The 23,077-nt window shown below is 45.5% G+C and overlaps 1 protein-coding gene across 3 annotated transcripts in view; it reads right to left on the reverse strand.

The window, feature by feature from the left end:
• INTS14 (integrator complex subunit 14) overlaps positions 1 to 22,646 on the reverse strand; it is a 171,308-nt gene extending 148,662 nt beyond the window's left edge. The window contains exons 1-4 of one of the 3 annotated variants that reach the window (XM_078683016.1): positions 22,508 to 22,646; positions 14,931 to 15,274; positions 13,812 to 13,919; positions 8,169 to 8,324 (exon numbers count right to left, since the gene is read on the reverse strand). In XM_078683016.1, the coding sequence (XP_078539142.1) occupies positions 8,169 to 8,324; positions 13,812 to 13,919; positions 14,931 to 15,152 (486 nt within the window). In that variant the 5' untranslated portion in view covers positions 15,153 to 15,274; positions 22,508 to 22,646. Of the gene's footprint in view, positions 1 to 8,168; positions 8,325 to 13,811; positions 13,920 to 14,930; positions 15,275 to 22,503 lie in introns of all 3 variants that reach the window. The other 2 variants (XM_078683017.1, XM_078683018.1) reach the window with 2 other exon arrangements.
• Positions 22,647 to 23,077: the final 431 nt, after the last annotated feature.

A 23,077-nucleotide genomic window follows, 5' to 3' on the forward strand; every position in this document is an offset into this window, starting at 1 on the left:
TAGAAAACACGGACAATTACGCAGTAAGGGGAATTACATGGAAATGTTTCACTAATTCGCTTTTGTGTTGAATTGCTGTCTAATAAGGGTTCCTAGCTAATCTTACACTGGAACACATGAAAACTTGCCTCCCTGTGTATTCACTGAGTTCTCTCAAAACCGGAACATTTGATTAATTCAGATAGTCAAAACTAGGCCTCTCCCACCAAACCCTGGACACCACATCACCCAAGTGATGCTCCAGAGAGGACTGCTAAGGAGACGGCAAACCCAGTCATTGTGTCTCTCTTCGTCATTGCATGTGTATTATGGCCATTGTGCATTTACGTATTACAATGCGCAGAACAATTGGAAAGAATAAATGTAATCTGAGGCATAGAAAAACCCCTTTTTAGGTATCTCTATTGTCCAATTAAATGCATAGCAGCCCTGCCGAGAAGTGTTTCTACTGTCTTTCAAAAAAGTAGGAAGTACAGATGCGTCACATGGACGTCATTTAGGGGCAGAACAGTGCAACCTTAACTTGCCTTTAGTTTCCATGGCACTATCTGGCTACTCCTGGTCCCATGGGTTGTGAAGGCAGTGGCAGAAAGAGGCACGTCTGCTTTTAAAGTTTCCACTTCTTGCTCGTCCCCAGCCCCTGTTGCAGCAAATAGAAGGCTGTTGATGGAATGAACAGAACATGGAAGGAGTCAACCTGTGGTGTCAATGGTTGCCAAATGCTGTGTGGTGTCACTTCCGCTACCCCAGGCATTTTGCTGAACTGTGTGAGAGTAATTAAGAATCTGTATCATGCCATGCCACTACTCTGGTGTTGGGCTGAGAGCTAACCGCCCAAAGACTGGTGGGCAGTATACAACACTGGCATGCTGCTTTTTGCCACACTATAGCGGCGCGTCTAAGGTCAGAGCGTGGCAGGTTTTATCATTCAATGAGCATGAAAAACGCCTCTTGCGAAGCATTGGAAGCTCCGGTACCCTCTCTCTCACTCTCTCTCGAGCAGCAGCAGCAGGCAGAGGGGTTGGTAGCAGGCTGCGGGACAGCTGGCAGCTCGGCGTGCCGTTGTCACCGCTGGCACTAGTGGGAGCTGCGACGGAAGCAGACGCTGCCTGTCAGAGGCAGAGAAAAACAATAACGCATCAAGACTCAGTGCGGCGCCCTCGTGGGTCTGTGGAGCCCCGCGGTGCCTTCAGGCTCCTCACCCACGCAGCGGGCGCCGACCCCAGAAGTGACCCCATAACTGTCCGATCACACTGCTCTCTCTGCAGGCTCCCAGCAGAGGCGAAGCAAGGGTGCCATCAAGTAATGCAACCCCCCCCCCTCCACACCCCGCCCCAACCAGTTGGGTAGTCAAATACATCTATGATTTGAGTACCACTGGCCCCTCGCTGGACCCAGTTCCACTGCACCTGCTGCACTGTTCATAGATGGGCGTGCATCTGAGACTGGGGGTGGGAGGTAAAGCAGGGGTTATCGCGAGAAGCATTTCGAGTGTTTGCAGACTGTGCACCCCTCTCTTTACTTGTGTCCGGCACTGGCACGTGGAAAGCTGGTGAAAAATGTGACAAGGCTGCTATAATGTGACAACGGGGACAACTAAACAATTCGGGAAACCACCCCCAAAATAATGTATATATAAATAGCTACCATAATAAACGCGACGAAATCTCCTTTAAAAGTGGCAGTTTTCCTTCTCAAGTGAGCCCCTCGACACTTGACTTTGAACTGCGCCATGAATCGCCCCGTTGTTGCTGAAGGGCCGCGCGCCCTGTTTTTGGCCCGGTGCCGACCCCAGAGGGGGAGAAGGAAGACGACAAGGGCGCCCTCTCTGAACTCCTCCGGAGACACGTGTGTACAGAAGCCGGAGATAGAATGAAAGTCAGTCAGAGGCGGCCGGGGGCAGGAGCAGGGGGCGGGGGGCTCTCTCTCTCTCCCCAGCCGGGGGTGCCGCGCCCTGACCCCGGCGGGCATGGGCCGCTCGCTGCGCCTCAGGGGAGGCGGGGGAGGGGCGCCCGCGTGTTTACACAGCCCCGGAAACATCAACAACAAGCACCTACGAGGACAACGGAGGGCGGGAGGGGGCGGCTAGAGGACACGGACGGCGGCGGGAGAGGACACAAACGGCGGGAGGGGGCGGGAGAGGACACAAACGGCGGGAGGGGGCGGGAGAGGACACGGACGGCGGGAGGGGGCGGGAGAGGACACAAACGGCGGGAGGGGGCGGGAGAGGACACGGACGGCTGGAGGGGGCGGGAGAGGACACGGACGGCGGGAAACGTGCACAGGACAGCGAGGGGGGCGGAAAGGCACACGGAGGGGGCGGGAATGGACAGCGCATCTGAATTCACTTTCAGTGAAAGGGGAGGGAACGGGAAAAAACGTAACTCCGCCCTGGGAAAAAATCTCGGGAACGCCCCCGAATCTGGTCCGGCCTTGACGGACAGATCCGGCACCCAATGGCTAGCCTCCATTTATGGAGCTAGCCAATGAGAGCCGTGGGACGTTCCCGAACTCCTTATAGTCAACAAAGGATTTCACCTGCGCTGAAAAGCTGCGCAGAGCGCAGCCTTTCGGCAGGCGAAACCCAAAAAGGTCATCAATGTAGCGGACCCATTTCACCACGTTGTTTTTGAGGTACTCCGCATATTCAGTTGTTAGTATCATTCTTTCCCACCATCCCATACGTAAACAAGCACAGCTAGGGGAAAAACTCGCCCCCATAGCTCCGCCTCTCACTTGATGATATACTGGTTGTTCAAACATAAAATAGTTTTTTTCCAGACAGACCTTTGCTAGATCAATAAGCAACTTGTTATGTGTATAAAATTCTATGGTTCTAGTACCCAAATTGTAACTCAAAGCTCTTATACCATCCTCATGTCTAATTGATGTGTATAAATTGGATACATCTAATGCAATAGGAAGAAAATCACTGCTCCATTCAAACTCTTGTATTTGTTTTAAAAAGTCTGTGGTAACCTTAACGAATGATGGAAGGATCCTCACATGCACTTGTAAAAATGAATCTATATACATATAATAAAGCTATTTGAATTGAATTGAATCTATAGACATAGATACGTTTTCCAGCAAACCCTGCTTGGCTGCAATTATAGGTCTTCCTGGTGGGCAACCAATGTCTTTATGTACCTTCGGAATTAAATACATTATAGGCAAAACTGAGTAGTCATATTTTAAATATTTAAATTCATCCTGATTGATGAGGCCCATACTATTCCAAGCTAAAAGCTTTGTGTACAGATGATTTTGTACCGTCCTTGTTACTTGACGATTGCTTATCCTGTAACAATCCCGATCCGATAGTTGGTGAGAGGCCTCTTCCTGATATTGTTTAAGAGGCCAAATGATGACATTTCCACCCTTGTCCGAGCCACTTACCAATATGGAATCATTGTCCCATAATTTTTGTTGCTATTTCAACTGATGTTTTTTTCTGTTTCTCATCTCCATTTGGATCTTAAAATTCCGTTTTTTACCGCAGTTGTTATAATCTCATGGAAGGTGTCGACAGAGTCCTTTGGCATCACTGGAATACATATATCTCGATATACGGGGCCCGGCTGAAGAGGGAGTCACTTCAAATGAAGGTCGCCCGCTTGTGTTAGAACCAATATGCGAGGGGGAAGGGTCTTCAATCACCCTATTCCATACTTATCCAGCTATGGCAAATGCCGGCCCTCCAGGAAGTGGCCCACCACTTCAACATGGCGCAATGGATGGCGGCTGAGATAACCATCATTGGGGAGGGGGGGGGTATGTCTTTTTGGGATGTTAGGGAAACCTACGGGGTGGCGGCAGGACAATTTTTAGCGTAACATGCAATCCAACACGTGGTACATAATACTTGGGGTGCAGATGGGGTGGTACCGCCCCAGTAATTGTCGATGCATGTCCTACTATCCTATGGGGGCACGAGGCATGCCATAGCTGTCCTTTACAATGCAGTACAGTCCACTGCGCAGGGGGCAACGGATAGAGCTAGGGACAAGTGGAATACAGCCATGCCACAATCACTGACAAACAATGATTCCAGTCACTCCAACATGAGGGGATGTCCCGCAGCCCGCGATTCAGTTTCACGCAGTTTAACTTTGTACTCCAAACATACCTCACCATACACAGCATCAAGCACATGTTCCCCAGCGAGTCCTCAGAATGCTACACGTGCAAAACTCTAGATGCCAGCTTTTATCATGTGATCTGGGAGTGAACAGCATTGCAGCGCTCCTGAGAGGAGGTAACGGAAATCACAGCTGCAATTGTAGATTGGCACAAAGATGGTTGGTGATGCTCCTGACCTAGCCACGTGCAGAGTAGGTAGTGCTAACCCAGGGTGTGTTAGAGGCAGGGACATAGCGGACACCGGATGTTGGGAGGTTTACATTTGGAAAATAGAAGCAAAAAATTATAGCTGATCCCCTCGAGTCCAACTTATACACCCACTGACTGCTCCCCAGCATGGGATGGACTGGCCACATCAAGGATAAACAAGGCTTAATTGGTGCCCCACAGCAGCCTGGACTAGGAGACTCCTCAAGACCCATGCAACAGACATATGAGAGGAAAGAGTGGTTTTGGTGTGGGTGAACTGGCACAGGATTCTGCATATCCTATTGAGACCCCTTGTTCCTCCCAGAACACAATTAGCTTCCTTCTCCCTCATGCCCGATACCACAACTGAGGGTGGGCGGGGGACACCGTGAGGGTGAATAATTACAAATGCAAATGTTACACCCATTCTTGCGAATAGATCTGCTCCATTGTCTCGGCATTGCCATGCCATTAAATACTCTTGAAATGTCTATCACCTAGGTTGTACATAGCCGGTTGAAATATAATTAAAAGATTTGACGATTGCGCTGTAAAAGTTGCAATTTTGTATGTTTTCTAACAGTGCACTGTATTACTCTGAGGTCTTTCGGAGGTGGACATGTTGCTTTGAAAATTCAATATGTACCACTGTTGTGACTTGTAAAAAACAATAAAATACTTTTTTGTTTTTAAATGAAGGAAAATGTAGCAAGTGTAGCAAATTCAGGTTTTCAAGAAATGAACAGTAGCAGGAAATTTTACAGCTCAAGGGAAACTGTGAGGTATGTGCAAGTATACAAACATAGCCACATTGTCACTAAACTGTTATTCAATCTCACACAAAAGGATTTTAAATGGTCTTTTTACGCAGAACATTTCAGTCTTAGTCAGTCAATTTCCTGATGCGACCCTTCTGAATTATTGCTGGGGTCAAAACGTGTTGACAATTCCATTGTAGGGTAAAAGTGTAATAGAAAAAACATTGTGAGGATTATATGTGGGACAAAGGAATGGTATTAAAACTGGACTTATTAACGCCGGAGCTAAAATCATAGCGAAACTATTGGCTTACCGACTCACCCCTATTATTACTTCACTCGTACACGCGGCAGAAATACGGCCCTAAATATCTGCCGACTCCACAACGTGTTGGGCCGCAAACAAGTCATAGAAAAGACGCTATAATACTGTCCTTGGAAACCAAAAAGGTGTTTGACTCGATCGAGTAGCCCTACCTCTTTGAGGTGCTATGGCGCCTAAGGTTTGGTGTGAAATTCCTGGGCTGGATCAAGCTCCTATACACAGATCTTAAAGACCAAACTAAAGTTAATAACCACACATCAAGAATATTTCCATTGAAAAGGGGCACCAAACAGGGATAAACTAATAAGAGGGCTGAAATGGGCCGAGGGACAGGATATCCCTTTAGGCTGACAATATCCTGTTTTATCTCACATCATCAACAAAGTCACTCCATAGAATTTTAAATATCTTCACAAACTTTTGTAAATATTCTAGATACTCGATTAATTGGTCCAAATCAGTGATCTTCGAAATTCATGGGCCAGTCCTGAGGCTCCCACCGGGATGTGAGGTGGTGGAGGAGAGGATCTGCTACCTCGGTATCTATGTAACACCTGATCCAAATATCTTCTACACTAAAAATCTGGTGGGGACCCCGAGCAGGTTGCAGAACAATGTCAGGCATCGGAGAACTCTGCCACTCTCCCTACTGGTCTGAGCCGCCCTCTTCAAAATTTTGGCGCTCCCCCGGTTCCTATATGTACTCTAAAACTGCCCAAAAAAAATCCCGGAATTATATTTCAGACACATTAAGAGCGAAGTCAGGACTTTGCTGTGGGATGGGAGGACGCCCCGCATCGCCCTGCATGAATTAACCAGAAGTTGGTATGATGGGGTATTGCACTCCCCGATGTGCGCCTTAATTACTGGGCTTCACAATTGGTAATGTTAAACTATTGGATATATCGCCCCCCCCGACAGAGCTAGCCTATCTCTTAGAGAAGTACCAGATGGGGAAGGGGGATACCTAGGAGCTCTATATGCCAAGGTCAAGAGAGGCCGATATTTTGGCCCCACAGCCCAAACCATTGATATCTAGCGCCAAGCTAATAACAAAGTCGGCTGGCTTGACACCCTGACTCAGGCCACCCGTTGTGGTCGGCCCAGAGACTCGGGACACTATGTAATCAACCGGGGTTTGATAAATGGGACACCATAGGTATCTCCACCATTGGCCACCTATGGAAAAAATGGTGAATTATACAATTCTCAGAACTGAAAAAGGAGTATGATCTGGTCCAGGGGGAGGTTTTCCGATACCGACAAATCCGTCACGCCCTGAGGGCTGCACTTCTTGGGACTGGGGATCTACCGGAGTCATCCCCCCTTGAGGATAGACTATTATCTGAACCCTTGCTGAAGAAAGCCAGATCGCCGACTTATTGAATGTTAATTAACAACTTACCCGACCCACTACAGAGCCTCCGCGAAAAGTGGCAAGATGTCAATGGACCACTGGAGGAAGAAGATTGGCAAACTGCACTAATGTCCCCGTGGTAGGCAGCTATCCCTCTTAGACTTCGCCTCCTCCAACTAAAGATATTACAGAGTACCTATCTCACCGGGGCTACTCTAAAAAAAGATGGGGCGCAGAGAGGATGCACTTTCTATACGCCCATGTGCCGAGGAGGCTACCTTTCATCACATAAAGAAACTGTGGGAAAGAGCTACACAACACACGGACATGGCCATCGGCGATATACAATTGACACCAAGATTGGGGCTCCTAAATATATGGGATGCAACAGACCTCACTGTAATAGAACAGCAATGGCCACTCTGGGCTACACATTGGTGAAGTTCAGCATAGCGATGCATTGGGGGGGCTACCGAGGTACCGACCGTAGGTGGGTGGGCTAAAGAGATGGATAAATGCATGCTCCCTGCAAAAGACGTTTTCAAATCTAGGGGTGTCCCAAGAAATGTGACAAAAAGTGAGGCAAATGGAAAACTTATCGGGGGGGGATTTGTGTACATCTCACACCACTAAGATGGAGCGAAAAGAGTGGCGATGGAACAGACACGTCTAAGCTGCTGCATCTGGGTGAAAGTCCTTGTAGGAAACGTACTTCATCTTTCTGTGTTGCGTAATGTAATTGAATACAGTACAATTGTGACCTGTACTTTTTCTCTCAAACAATAAAAAATATCTTTTTTTTATTAAACTGGACTTATTACAATTGCCCCACTGATTCCTTGAACACTAATCTGACTAGCTTAATAATTGGGAAAATGAGCAACTCCAAAGACTGAACCCCATTTGATGTCTGAAACAGAGTGTTGTATAATTCCCATACTGCACATACCATATCACATTGAGATCTTTCTTAATACGATTGATTACAATTAAGATAACCAAATTATTCTTATTCCTTTTGCACCAAGGAAGATATTTTTGCATTTTGAAACCAAGTACAAAATAGAGTGTTAATCCGCTATATCCATAACAATATATGAACATTTGAATAAATCAAATGCCTTTCAAATACAACGTCAAGGTTATTATGTTTTTTCTTATGAGTTTTTACAGAGGCACTGACTATGACATTTGCCCACTTTGCACTAAATAAAAATACTTCCCGATACTCAAAACCGAACATGAAACCCATAATTGCAAAAGAACACCAAATAGGTAATGACATACTGGTGTGAACATTTATCCAAGTTAATTATATAATGCAACTATTGAATTTGTACAACCCCTGTAGGAGTCAATGATTTTTGTAACATTCAAAGTAGTGTTTCAATGTCACCTCTTCTAGGTTGGCCATGCACATGATGTACAACTTGGATGGGAAAGGGAATGGCAGCGGGAACCTGTTGCTGTCTGTTCTCTGGCTGAGTGTGGCTAGAGAGTGATGCAGGGAGCCTCGACCAATGCCCAGACAGCCATCAGTTACAAGAACAATCTAAAAAGAAATAAAAATAAGTGAGTACAAAGAAATGTGTATTTTGTTATACAACACTTCCCTAGACAGCCCAAAAAATCAGCAGAAAAACTTTTTTATTGTCGCCCCCACCCGAAACTGACCAGAGAAGACAAAGATCATAGGGTAACAAGAAGGAAAGCAGAGCATCTCCATAATGCGATCAATGTCCGTCACACCACTCCCCTGAAAAAAGATGAACTATCACATGGAAAAAACAATCAATTCGGGATTCATTGTAGTGCTCAATTTAGAACTCGGAAGCACAGACCATTAATCCCAACATGGCTTTCCAATGTAAGCCTTTTCCATTTTAACTAAAGGATTATGCACATAGAATGGTTGATATACACAAACAAGCATTGGAAATGCAATAGGTCTCGCATTAGAAAAGTTGGAGTTCTTGGTCTTGTAAATGACATTTTATTTATTTGTTGGTTTTTAAAATTGCTAAATTGATGGCTTTGTCATTTACAATGCCAATAGTTATAACTTTCGCGAATGTGACACCTATAGCATTTGGAATGCAACATGTTTTGTATTTACGTCACTTAGATGGCAGCTCTGGTCGTTAGGCCACATCTCTAGAGAGCAGGAGAGTGCAGCAGGGGAGAGAAGCACAGCAATGCAATATGTCTCGCATTAGGAAAGTTTGAGCTATTGGTATTGTAAAGGACGCATTTTTTATTTATGTGCTTGTTTTGAAAATAGCGAAATTAATAGCTTTGTTATTTACAATGCCAATAGTTTTATCTTTCGCAAATGTGACACCTATTGTAACACAATATGTGTTGTGAGGGTGGGTGAGGGGTTGAGGGTGAGTGAGGGTGAGGGGTTGAGGGTGAGTGAGGGTGAGTGAGGGTGAGGGGTTGAGGGTGGGTGAGGGTGAGTGAGGGTGAGGGGTTGAGGGTGAGTGAGGGTGAGGGGTTGAGGGTGAGTGAGGGTGAGTGAGGGTGAGTGAGGGTGAGTGAGGGTGAGGGGTTGAGGGTGGGTGAGGGTGAGGGGTTGAGGGTGGGTGAGGGGTTGAGGGTGGGTGAGGGGTTGAGGGTGAGTGAGGGTGGGTGAGGGGTTGAGGGTGAGTGAGGGTGAGGGGTTGAGGGTGAGTGAGGGTGAGGGGTTGAGGGTGAGTGAGGGTGAGGGTGAGTGAGGGTTTGAGGATGAGTGAGGGTGAGTGAGGGTGAGTAAGGGTGAGGGGTTGAGGGTGAGTGAGGGTGAGGGGTTGAGGGTGAGTGAGGGTGAGGGGTTGAGGGTGAGTGAGGGTGAGGGGTTGAGGGTGAGTGAGGGTGAGGGGTTGAGGGTGAGTGGTTGAGGGTGAGTGAGGGGTTGAGGGTGAGTGAGGGTGAGTGAGGGTGAGTGAGGGTGAGTGAGGGTGAGTGAGGGTGAGTGAGGGTGAGGGTGGGTGAGGGTGGGTGAGGGTGAGTGAGGGTGAGTGAGGGTGAGGGGTTGAGGGTGAGTGAGGGTGAGGGGTTGAGGGTGAGTGAGGGTGAGGGGTTGGGGGTGAGTGAGGGTGAGGGGTTGAGGGCGAGTGAGGGTGAGGGGTTGAGGGTGAGTGAGGGTGGGTGAGGGTGAGGGTGAGGGGTTGAGGGTGAGTGAGGGTGAGGGTGAGTGAGGGTGAGGGTGAGTGAGGGTGAGGGGTTGAGGGTGGGTGAGGGGTTGAGGGTGAGTGAGGGTGAGGGCGGGTGAGGGTGAGTGAGGGTGAGGGTGAGGGGTTGAGGGTGGGTGAGGGGTTGAGGGTGAGTGAGGGTGAGGGGTTCAATTTAGGAAAGGGGCCTAATGCCCTAGAATATCTGATTTGGAAATGTGCCCCTTTTGTTAATCCATATATGAATGCAAGCAGACTGTTTTTATTCGGTGTAAAGCACAAGGATTTGCACCATTTACAACGGATGGTCTGTAGTCCAGTAGGTTCCTTTTATTCATCCGAGCTTGTATTTGGATGGTGCAGTGCGTGCTTGGGGTTGGAGGAGGTGGGTGGGGGGGTTGGAATTCCATTAATTTGTTGGAGTAATCACCCTGAGATGAGGTACCATCTATAGATTGTCTAGAGTTTTCGCAAGAGCTGCTCTATCTTGAGGTGAGGACATTTTCATGTATAGCTGGGTGTCATTGGCGTAAAAGTAAAACAAGATGTTTGAATGTCTTCTGAGGGGTTCCACATTAAGGATCACCATCCAAACACACCTTAGGTGTATTTTGAACTATACTCACGTACACTATACTTTCTAGCAATAAATGAGTCATGGCTTAAGGATGGTAATGGTCCTACAATGGCACTGGCAAGGCAGGAGGGACAGACTATCCTTGCCTGAGGTGGAAGTAATGGCAGTCGGGGTTCAGTCTCCAAGGATTCCATTAAGATCCAGACCGTGCTAGTATTAGAGGGTAGATCCTTTAAAGTAATGACAGTTAAGTACTAGATCTCCCCAACAGACTCAATAACAATTACCAGTGTGTCCCATTTTACAGGGTAAAATTGAGAAATTCTTAAAATGCTAGCCATCTTCATGCCCGATAGTCTACGCGATTTTAGCACTATGGCGGAATTAGACATTAACCTGGATTCTAAAGCATTATTAATGATTATAGCAGTGTTGGGGCTTACCCAGAAGGTAGCACACCCTACATACAAACGGAGATAAACCTTATATTTTGTTTTTCCAGGTGAGGAAGCTCTTGTCACTCTTGCACCAAATGCTATGCCTTGGGCTCTACAAAAAAAAATCCATTTTGCCACCAACTATCTCAAGCTCGGGTCCTTGGTGGATATAGAACTCTATGGACCACCACCAGGTACCCAGAGATTGTTCTGAAACGAATACATTCCTATTAGAAATTCTGTAGATACTCCTATGCCTGGGCTTTAGCTTATTTTATTGGAAATTCCAGGAATTATTGGCTCCACGGTCACTCTTCTAAACATAAGGGAGTTTGAGCCAGGCTCTGGGATAACATAAGTAAGTAATCCACCCACACTTGAAATAAGCATTGGCAAAGCCACTAGGTTACGGCAATCTGAGAGCTTGGTCAATTACAATGTATTTTAGCCATATGTTATGGAGTGGAGTGGATGTGTGTGGTGTGCTGTGGAATTATATGGGTTGGATTAAAATTGTTTTTTGTGGCAATGTGTGGGGTGGAATTGTGTCGTGTTGGGTGGAGTTATGTGTAGTGGAATTATGTGGATAGTAATTATATAGTCTTGAGTGTACTGGAATTATGTGGAGTGGGATTGTGTCATGGAGTGTAATTGTGTGGAGTGGTATAGTGTTTTGTGGAGTGGCATGTAGAGAGGAGTGGAATTGTGTGGTGCTGAATTTTGTGGCATGATGTGGAGTATTTATGTGGATTGTTACGTGACAGAGTAGGTTTATGTGGTGTGCTTTTATGTGGTATTGAGTAGAGTGTAATTAAGTGGAGTAGAATTATGTGGTGTTGAGTGGTAAGTGGAGTGCAATTATTTTGCGGGCGAGTGAGGGTGAGGGTGAGTGAGGGTGAGGGGTTGAGGGTGAGTGAGGGTGAGGGGTTGAGGGTGAGTGAGGGTGAGGGGTTGAGGGTGAGGGGTTGAGGGTGAGTGAGGGTGAGTGAGGGTGAGGGGGTGAGGGTGAGTGAGGGTGAGGGGGTGAGGGTGAGTGAGGGTGAGTGAGGGTGAGGGTGAATGAGGGTGAGGGTGAATGAGGGTGAGTGAGGGTGAGTGAGGGTGAGTGAGGGTGAGTGAGGGTGGGTGAGGGTGGGTGAGGGTGAGTGAGGGTGAATGAGGGTGAGTGAGGGTGAGGGTGAGTGAGGGGTTGAGGGTGAGGGTGAGTGAGGGTGAGTGAGGGTGAGGGGTTGAGGGTGAGTGAGGGTGAGGGGTTGAGGGTGAGTGAGGGTGAGGGTGGGTGAGGGGTTGAGGGTGAGGGGTTGAGGGTGAGTGAGGGTGAGGGGTTGAGGGTGACTGAGGGTGAGGGGTTGAGGGTGAGTGAGGTAACCTGGCATGGTAACCTGAAAAAAAATGTGGGTGTGAGCCATGTGAAGGGGTCTGCGGTGAGTGTGAGACCCTAAAAGGCAGAAGTCGGGAAGGAGAGGCTGCGGGTAAGGGTGTCCACGAAAGTGAATGTGCACAAATGGGGCCATGCGGTGGGCGACCAAAGCAGAAGCGGCTGGCAGAATAAGCGGGCCAAGGCCGAGAGTCCACTGGGTGCACGCGTCCTACCCGGAAATGACTGGGGGATAGGTGGGGAATGGCATGGTAACCTGAAAAAAAGGTGGGTGTGAGCCATGTGAAGGGGTCTGCGGTGAGCGCGAGACCCGAAAAGGCAGAAGTGGGGAAGGAGAGGCTGCGGGTAAGGGTATGCACGAAAGTAAAATGTGCACAAATAGGGCCATGCGGTGGGCGAACAAAGCAGAAGCGTCTGGCAGGATGGTGGTGCCGGAATAAGCTGTGCACATGTCAGGCCATGCTTCGAGTAACTTATAGAGATGCGGCTGACAGGATAGTAGGGTTGAGAGCAAAAGCGTCAAAGGGGCGCCTGTGTATATGCTGCTAATAATTAAAAAATGCATATGAGAACTGTATTATCGCAAATGATGGAAAAGATATCTCACCTGAAAGAAAAACAAGAAAGGAAACAAGACGGAGGGCATTGCTGTGGGGAGGGGGGGGGGGGGAGGAGAAATGCACACGGCGGGCAGGGGAGGGGGCGGAGCGGGGAGAGCGGCATGAGGGTGTGAAGCAGCCGGGGCCTTTGAAGTGAAGCTAAGCTTCACTTCAAAGGTGTGGGAGGAGTGCGGCTGAGGGAACAGACTGCGATTTGGTGATGTGCACGCGCATTTTAGATCAATGCGCTTGCGCATTGACCTAAAAGCCACGGGCACAGCACCAAATCGCCGCAGTTAGGTAAACTTTGTTTAAAGCCCTATAGTCTCGCTTCTCTCAATGCGCATGCGCATTGATAGGTCACGAGACCTAAAAATGGTTTGGTGGGCTGGATTGTCAGAAATAGTCCCCCCCCCCCCTTTCCTCAAATCCCTGTGAAGACAACTGCCTCAGTATAGGACAATGCCTGTAGAAGTAGACTCCTACAACTGGTTTCAATAGGACACATCTTTTGGAAAACGATAAGCACCATTACCTAACTGTACACAACATTCCACTGAAACCACACAACCACACACCACATTACCTCACCATGCACACTTATTAGTCACTTAGTCGGACGCATTCACCTAGCAAAGGCACATTCCTAGCCTACTGACAGCACATCTCTGCAAACGAACTCAAAATCCAGGTTACCAAGTGTGCTATAATGCCACAAAACTAGTGATAACGGTGGGCTGTAGAAGTGTAAAATAAATTGACAAAATGGGTGGCACGGAATTAGGTGAGTGAGTGAACAATGTACTTGACAAACAGGCTTGAATGCTGCAGCTTTTAAAGTTGTATTTGATTCAAGCATTAAAAAATGAATCGTCTGCAGTAACTGGAAATTTTACCTGACAAGGGACTACGCCGCCCCACTCCTGCTGCACCACGTTGCAGACTCCTGCCAGGGCTGCCTCCAGGCAGGTTTTATCATAGTCTTCCATGTTGCTTAAAGCTTCCTGAATGTTAAAAGCAGATGTACTCATTAGCATGAAGCAGAAGTTTACAATAAAGCTGCAAAATACAATATAATACTACTCGAGTCCACTGGATGACATCCTGATACAGCATTCCAGTACTTACACATATGAAGGCAAGGGGTAAAACTCATTCCAAAAGGAAGAATGTTGATTTCGAATGTACAGTGAGGGGAAACGCCTGCCAACTTACTAAAGAACAATGATTGACATGTCATTGATAGTCTTACACCAGCTCAGTGCCATCACAGCCAGGCATGTAAATCTCACAGGGTAAGCCTAGCTGGGACCACATCTTGCAGACTACTCGCTCTTGGCACCAACAAGGCAACCTGTGACATCAACATGGTGTAGATGCAGTGAATTTCCCAAAACATTTTAATATTCTATTTTTCCGTGGCACCTCAAAAAATGTAAAAAGATTGGGAAGGGCTCTTTTTGAAGTCCCCCTATCATTACACTAGCACTAAGGTACTACTCTGAAGGACTGTCCTGCAGAAAAGTAAGCTGAAAGTGAAAATGCCAATATAGAAATGAGCAAATATATCTTATTTATGTGTGCTCTTCCATTAATCGAGGGTGCTGAAGCTCAAACATTGCAGCTACTACATACATCTGTTAATCTGATCAGAAACTCCACGGCGACCACTGCTGCAAACATAAATTATAGGATTTTTATTAAAAAGAGGACTGTCAAATGAGTTAAAGCATTCTCAAATCTGTACACTGTGGATCTTTCTGTGCTATCTTTCCGGGATTTGTTTTAACAGTAACAAATGAATTTAGCACAAAACCAAAATAGAAATCAAGTCTAGCCCCATTATTAAAACCTAGCAAAACACAAACATACAAGGAGGGAAAATGGAATAAATAAAACGAACGTATGATTAGTAAAACAGAACTTAGCAAGAGCTTATTTTGGTCTCTACACAAAAGAATGGCTTTGAAATGAGACTGCACAATCAGTTTGAATGCGCCCTTTTCTTTTCGTACCTGCAGGGTGTTGTAATCTCTGGTAAAAGGGATCATCAGTTCCCAAAGTGAGGAAAATACTACCAGAGCAGTGAATTCAAGTTTATAATTAGTAGCCATGTGCTCAAAGAGCATTGTGAGTCCGTGGGCTGCCAAGTGTTTCCTCTGGTACTCCTCTGAACCCTCAATGGACACTGGCCGGGTCATCGACAGGGACACGTCCATCACTACAACAGTCGGCATTGTGGGTTCTTTGGTAAGGTGTGCTTAAGCTGCACAACAGAAAACTATTTTTAAAGCTAGTCTGATGCTTCCAACGTAGAGGTCTCCAAATGGCTGTGTCCAATTTTCATGTCCATCTCCACCTATGCAACATAAATATTTAATTAATGTTATCGTCACAATAGACCAAGAACAGAATTTTTCGACAATTAATAACTTTCACAATCTCAACATTTCTGTAGTTTAGACCTAAAAACCTGAGCACTTTATATAGAAGTTTTTTAAAATATTAAAGTATCGTATAGAAAGAAAATGACACGAACAAACTAAAGGTTACAAATATTAAACATTGTTAAGCACGGCCTAATATTGTAAAGTTCAGAGCAACAGAACTTTACTAGGGAGAATTGCTTATTCGTAAGTACCAGTAAGCAAAAAAGGGTCTCAGTGGAAGCAACACTGCGAGACAGTCTCCCTAACACCACTCTAACACACCAGAAGGGCATCCAACCTGCTGTGGCTCATCATACTAAGGGCTTGAAGAAGTATAACCATGTCACGCACACGCTGAAGAAATTACATTGGCTGCCTCTTCAGGCCATCATAATCTTTAAAACCAATTTCAGAATCAGCTTTCCTGGCCAAAAAACCATCCAAACCAGGTAGACAGCATCACATAAGGAGCCATGGCACAAGATAAAGATTTAACAGAATGCAAGAAGTTCAAGACAAGAAAGTAGGCCTTCTTCATCTACAAACAACCCTACTGACATGAGAACTACGCCTACCCTCAAACAATTCTAAGAGAAACTTAAGACATGTCTTTGAGGAGCTTTATTTATTATAGTTGACCTCTTAATAGCATGTGAATCAGGCCCACTAGAGAAGCACAACGATTTACATAGAACAGGAAAAGGTGAACACAAATGTTTGACTGTACAGTGTAAACACAAAGAAAAGAAAATTAAAACATAACTCAAGTTTGCATTATTGGAAAAAATGTGGCTACAGAGGGGAGAAAAAAAATATCTTACTATTGCTCTATAACGAATTAAAGATTAGAATGAAGGCACATTTTGTTTTAGAGTTCTTGTTTTGAACAAATGGGTTTCCAGCCATTCACCACTTCGAAATGTGCAGGATCCACCGGAGAAGGTTAAATACTGGTCAGGGAATAGTACTGAGGACAGCTGTTAAATAAAACATGTCAGGTGCATTTTAAATATATCGGACAGCAAGGTGTTGGCACAATAGATTCTTGGCAACAACAGCTTAAAATGTTCAATTTAGGAAAGGGGCCTAATGCCCCAGAATATCTGATTTGGAAATGTGCCCCTTTTGTTAATCCATATATGAATGCAAGCAGACTGTTTTTATTCGGTGTAAAGCACAAGGATTTGCGCCATTTACAACGGATGGTCTGTGGTCCAGTAGGTTCCTTTTATTCATCCGAGCTTGTATTTGGATGGTGCAGTGTGTGCTTGGGGTTGGAGGAGGTGGGTGGGGGGCTTGGAATTCCATTAATTTGTTGGAGTAATCACCCTGAGATGAGGTACCATCTATAGATTGTCTAGAGTTTTCGCAAGAGCTGCTCTATCTTGAGGTGAGGACATTTTCATGTATAGCTGGGTGTCATTGGCGTAAAAGTAAAACAAGATGTTTGAATGTCTTCTGAGGGGTTCCACATTAAGGATCACCATCCAAACACACCTTAGGTGTATTTTGAACTATACTCACGTACACTATACTTTCTAGCAATAAATGAGTCATGGCTTAAGGATGGTAATGGTCCTACAATGGCACTGGCAAGGCAGGAGGGACAGACTATCCTTGCCTGAGGTGGAAGTAAGGGCAGTCGGGGTTCAGTCTCCAAGGATTCCATTAAGATCCAGACCCTGCTAGTATTAGAGGGTAGATCCTTTAAAGTAATGACAGTTAAGTACTAGATCTCCCCAACAGACTCAATAACAATTACCAGTGTGTCCCATTTTCCAGGGTAAAATTGAGAAATTCTTAAAATGCTAGCCATCTTCATGCCCGATAGTCTACGCGATTTTAGCACTATGGCGGAATTAGACATTAACCTGGATTCTAAAGCATTATTAATGATTATAGCAGTGTTGGGGCTTACCCAGAAGGTAGCACACCCTACATACAAACGGAGATAAACCTTATATTTTGTTTTTCCAGGTGAGGAAGCTCTTGTCACTCTTGCACCAAATGCTATGCCTTGGGCTCTACAAAAAAAATCCGTTTTGCCACCAACTATCTCAAGCTCGGGTCCTTGGTGGATATAGAACTCTATGGACCACCACCAGGTACCCAGAGATTGTTCTGAAACGAATACATTCCTATTAGAACTTCTGTAGATACTCCTATGCCTGGGCTTTAGCTTATTTTATTGGAAATTCCAGGAATTATTGGCTCCACGGTCACTCTTCTAAACATAAGGGAGTTTGAGCCAGGCTCTGGGATAACATAAGTAAGTAATCCACCCACACTTGAAATAAGCATTGGCAAAGCCACTAGGTTACGGCAATCTGAGAGCTTGGTCAATTACAATGTATTTTAGCCATATGTTATGGAGTGGAGTGGATGTGTGTGGTGTGCTGTGGAATTATATGGGTTGGATTAAAATTGTTTTTTGTGGCAATGTGTGGGGTGGAATTGTGTCGTGTTGGGTGGAGTTATGTGTAGTGGAATTATGTGGATAGTAATTATATAGTCTTGAGTGTACTGGAATTATGTGGAGTGGGATTGTGTCATGGAGTGTAATTGTGTGGAGTGGTATAGTGTTTTGTGGAGTGGCATGTAGAGAGGAGTGGAATTGTGTGGTGCTGAATTTTGTGGCATGATGTGGAGTATTTATGTGGATTGTTACGTGACAGAGTAGGTTTATGTGGTGTGCTTTTATGTGGTATTGAGTAGAGTGTAATTAAGTGGAGTAGAATTATGTGGTGTTGAGTGGTAAGTGGAGTGCAATTATTTTGCGGGTGTGGGATTGGAATTGCGTGGCGGTGAATTGTGTGGTGTGGAATTGTTGGCATGGAGTTATGTGGCATGTTGCGAAGTTGGATTTTCTTGAGTATAATTATGTGTTTTGGCATTGAGTGGATATATGTGGCGTGAAATGTAATTATGTAGGTTGGAGTGGAATTATGTGTAGTGGAATTATCAGGAGTTGAAATGTGTTGCGTGGAGTGTAATTGTATGGTTTGGAGTGGAGTGGAATTATGTAGCATGGAGTGGTATTATGAAGTTTCTGCCTCTCCTGCAATGATACATGCATACCATTGATAAACAGGAAGAAAGAATAGGAGAGTGACAATGGAGCAAGCAAATGGGAAGCCTATGTGCCGGCTGAAGCTCACAATGTATATACATGTCTATTCGAGACAGCGCATACACCGTCTAGAGCAGAGACCTAAAAAAGTGCATTAATCCTGGCAGAGGTATGTAATGTCCATTACATTTGCAAGCTACTGTACTTTGGCAAACAACTAGAGTCAACAACAACTGCAGGCCTTTCTGGAAGATTATGACCTATTAATGCAAGCTTTAGTCTGGGAAGATCACCAAAATCTGTTCTGCTAACCTTGAACAAAGGACTTCACCAAGTAGCAGATGAGGGAGTTGTCTCGTACTGCTAAACAACTAAGCTGACATAAGAGGCAGTGCAAGAGTTCCTAACTGCATCTCTCCTTTCACACATCATAGCCTCCAGCAAATCACATTCAATACACTCTGCTCAGTGCCCGAATTCTGTGGCACCTCCCATGGGTTCAGCGTGGCTATATTGCACCATCTGTTTAGCTTTGATGTCACTCAATTGGCTAAACTTCTCACTAACTTTGATTTGCATTTTTAAACATATGCAGATTATATATCGTGTTTTTTTTTACTCATTGATGTACAATGCTACAACATAAGTCATGCTGAACTCCTGTCTGTATGCAAATGCCAATTAGATTCCTTTGAACTTTCTGAAAGTTAATGGCATTACGATAGAGGTTGTTATATGCCATAACAAAGATCAGTGAACCCCAAATGTACGACCAGAAATCCTCTGGCTGTGCCCTCCACTGATCCTAGTCATAAGGAATTTGGGTATTGTGGTTGATGAAAATCTGTGCTTTACCTCTCAAGTTGGGGCAGTCATACCTATAAATCCTACAAAGTATTCTGTATTTCTTGAAAGTAAAGCAAAAGTAGGAGGAGGAGCAATAATCCCAAATAGGATAGATCACCTTGGGCTTCAAAAGGCCATATCCTTAGAGATTACTTCCATTAAGTCTATTGACAAACACCAACTGCTAAAAAAAAAAAAAGTTTAATGATCACTCAGCTTCACATAAGGACTTTCTATCATCATCAAATGCAAGGCCTGTGCGCTGTAAACAAGAAGCCCCTTGACTGGACCAGATTTCGTTATCAATATACTTCACAACATTATGCCCATCTGAAACCTTGGTTCAGACAACTGCTTCATGCACATTTGCCCACCTCAAAAAACACAAAAGACTTGAAGATGAGTTATCGAAATTCAAGCACCTCTCCTCTGGAATTCTCTTCCTCTTAATCTTTGCTTACAGAACAATTATTTCAGATTTCGGATCGTTAAGGACCTGGCTGTTTACACGATAGTATATAGGTTATTGTCAAACATCTAAGATGTCACTGTGAAGCCCTGTGAAGCACCTGCATATGTCTATATGCTACAAAAATACACACATACATTCATAATATTAAGTTTCAAATGTCTTTCTAATTCTATCAAAAGAAAGTAAAAAAAATAGATAGGCTTCCCAATGGGTGAACACCACACAAGATAATTCTCGAGTTTGTCAAATGTACAGTAGAAGTAAAAAAGTAATTCCAGTAAATTATGGACTTTGAGTTTCAGGACATTTGTGCTTTTCTAATTTTAACATCCCATCCTGGAAGTTTACTGTGAATTTCCATGGTTTTATAATGGAAAATATACATGCAGTTTTTAAGGAGTGTTGCTACTGTACTGAGGTGACAATTATAAGTCAAGTAAATCATTGTAAATAACCTTATATGACAAGAGTACTACGTTTGTGTAATTTTGTAAAATAGTTTTACTATTCCAAATACATACACGGATTGGAAAAAGCTGGCAAGGTGTTGAACTTGTTGAAGTTCTCTTTAGCCATTTTTGTATTACAAGAGCCATATATAGTCCCCGAGTCAAGGATTACTGGCTCTAAAGCAGGGCTGTGAGGAGCACAGAGTATTCATTGTTCATACCCTGAAGGGCACTGAGCAGGACTGACACTTAGCGTAATGCAGGCTGTACTTATAACCTAGATAGAACCACTGTGTGTAGCAAGAATTCAGGCAAGCAACATGTGTATCATTAACAACATACAGCACTATAAGCATTACCGATAACCAACACCACATACAGCAGTAGTCAAATACTGCAATTCTACAGGCAAAAGCATACGCAAAAGCAGAATCAGTACTATTACCATGGAGTAGCTTGCACAGTACTGATACCAACATATTGCGCATAGTACTTAAAACTTGTATGGTTCATACAAAGCAATGTAATATGAAACACTTTTCATAACTGACGAAATTATGTCTCTTTTTAATACCACTGATCTGAATACAGCTCTTATGTCCTATTGTTCTATGTTGAGTATCAATAGCCTACAGCAGGGAACACAGTAGTAATATTGACCTTCTGGTCAGGAAACTGATCTCCCATCGCGCAGCTCCGTCATGAGTACATCTGCCCCTAGCACCACCTCTGACCGGTGTTCGAGGCCCCTGTGCCGCACGCCGGTCTCCTTTTTTCCCTGCTTCCTCTGTTTGCCGGTTTCCTTTTTTGCCTCCCTCTGTTGCCAGTTTCCCTTATTTTTCCTCCCTTTTAGCCTCTTATCTTTATTTTTGCCCCATTTTCACCCGCCGCTGCTCCCCCGCCTGCGTGCTTCTGGTCCCGCCTCCCAGCTGTCTTGCCCCCTTGCCAGACCCTTGCCTAATGGCAGCTGCACTGCAGCTGCACCGCTGGCATGCGATAGGCAGGCCCGTCTGTGCCTATCGTGACCCAACTGCGGCCAGGGACCCTGGTCCTCCAACCTGCCTGCGCTACAGCTCCTCTGCGCTCTATGCACACAATGCTGGCAAGAACATCAACTGCAAGTATTTTTCACCTATTGACATCCACGGACCTTTCACCTGCAGACGCTGCCGCCACAACTTCTCTTTTGCCGAGTCCCAGGACCCACCTACAGCAACAACTCCACCGCACCCTGAACCCTGCAATGCATCCTCCTTAATGTCCGCTCCCTCCACAGACACGCTGCGGAAATCTGGGACCTCCTCAACAGCACCACGCCCTATGTTGCCTTCTTTACAGAAACCAGGACGAATGCCACCTCAGGACCGGACATCACGATCGCCATCTCTGAAGGCTACAAGATCACCCGGAAAGACCACCTCAACCGCCCCGGAGGAGGCATCGCCATCGCTCACAAGCTCAACCTTCGACTGAGCACCTACACCAACGGGCCCACAGACCTGATGAAACACCTCTACTTCAAGATACAGACCAACCCGACCACCACCCTCCGAGGCACCTTCATCCCAGACCGCCCCCCCCCCCCCGGACTATGTGCACCTTTCTCCAACTTAATCACAGACATCAGCACCCTAAACCCTAATATTAACCCTTGTACCCTAAAACCCAAACACACCCTCAACCCTAAAACTAACCCTGGCACCCAAACACACCCTGAACCCCCAAATTAACCCTTGCACCCCAAAACCCAAACACACCCTGAACCCCCAAATTAACCCTTGCACCCCAAAACCCAAACACACCCTGAACCCCCAAATTCACCCTTGCACACCAAACACACCCTAAACCCTAATATTAACCCTTGTACCCTAAAACCCAAACACACCCTAAACCCTAAAATTAACCCTCGCACCCCAAACCCAAACATGCTCTAAACCCTTAAATTACACCTGGCCCCCCAAAACACAACCCACCCTTAACCCTAAAATGCCCATGTACGCCCTAAAATCCAAAAGCCCTACAAACCCCCAAACTGTTTATGAATGCGGAATGCCGGGAGGCGCTGCTGTGATTGCAAATGATACTTTCTGTACCCCCAAGCTGCACTTCCTGCATAGAGTATTTCCATAAACACATAGTTTAGTGGAATCCGATTGTTAGACTCATTAAACAACTGCGGACAGACCTGCTCATGGCCCGAGGAATAGGTCTTGCAAAGGAAAACAAGCTTTGTCGTCATGGTGACTGGCGAATTCACTCCATCACTATACTAAAATACATTTTTAAAAAGCACAGCTGCCTCGAACATAATGCGTAGATCACCTACTGTAAACCATCAGTCTGCCAGCTGGCTGGGATTCGAACCGCAGGTCCTCAATGGAGAGCAGCTCTCTCAACTTTGCATATACCTGAAGCCGGAGGATTCCTCTTGCAAAAGTCTACGCACATCCGGAAGCGCCGGAAGTGACGTCATTGTTCTGCGGCAAGAACGAAGACCGCCGTGAGTGCAATGGTCTTAAAAAAGAGCAGCATCCTCCGCTCTCGAGTCGGTACCAGCTGCTCAATTTCCGTCCCAGACCAGCTTCCTAATTTTTCGGAAAGCACGAGTTTTCATTAAGGGGTCAAATTCAGACGCAGCTCCCTGCATGTGTGCGCTTCGTACGTGTTATAATGAATGCCTGCGTTGCAATGTGTGTGCATTATGTGTGTTTGATGTTTGTATCAGCCTGCCTGCTTGTTAAATATGCACCTTTTGTGTTTGAGCATGTGTATTTTTGTGTATGTGTGACGTAGTGCGTGCCTGTGTAAGTTGTGGAAAATTGCAAAAAGCCTAAAAAATGTGTTTTACAGCAAGTTTTTCGCCTTAAGGAAAAATAAATGACTGACCGTGTATTGT

The sequence above is a fragment of the Lissotriton helveticus genome, chromosome 3_1 (genome assembly GCF_964261635.1).
Source record: "Lissotriton helveticus chromosome 3_1, aLisHel1.1, whole genome shotgun sequence".
Lineage (NCBI taxonomy): Eukaryota > Metazoa > Chordata > Amphibia > Caudata > Salamandridae > Lissotriton > Lissotriton helveticus.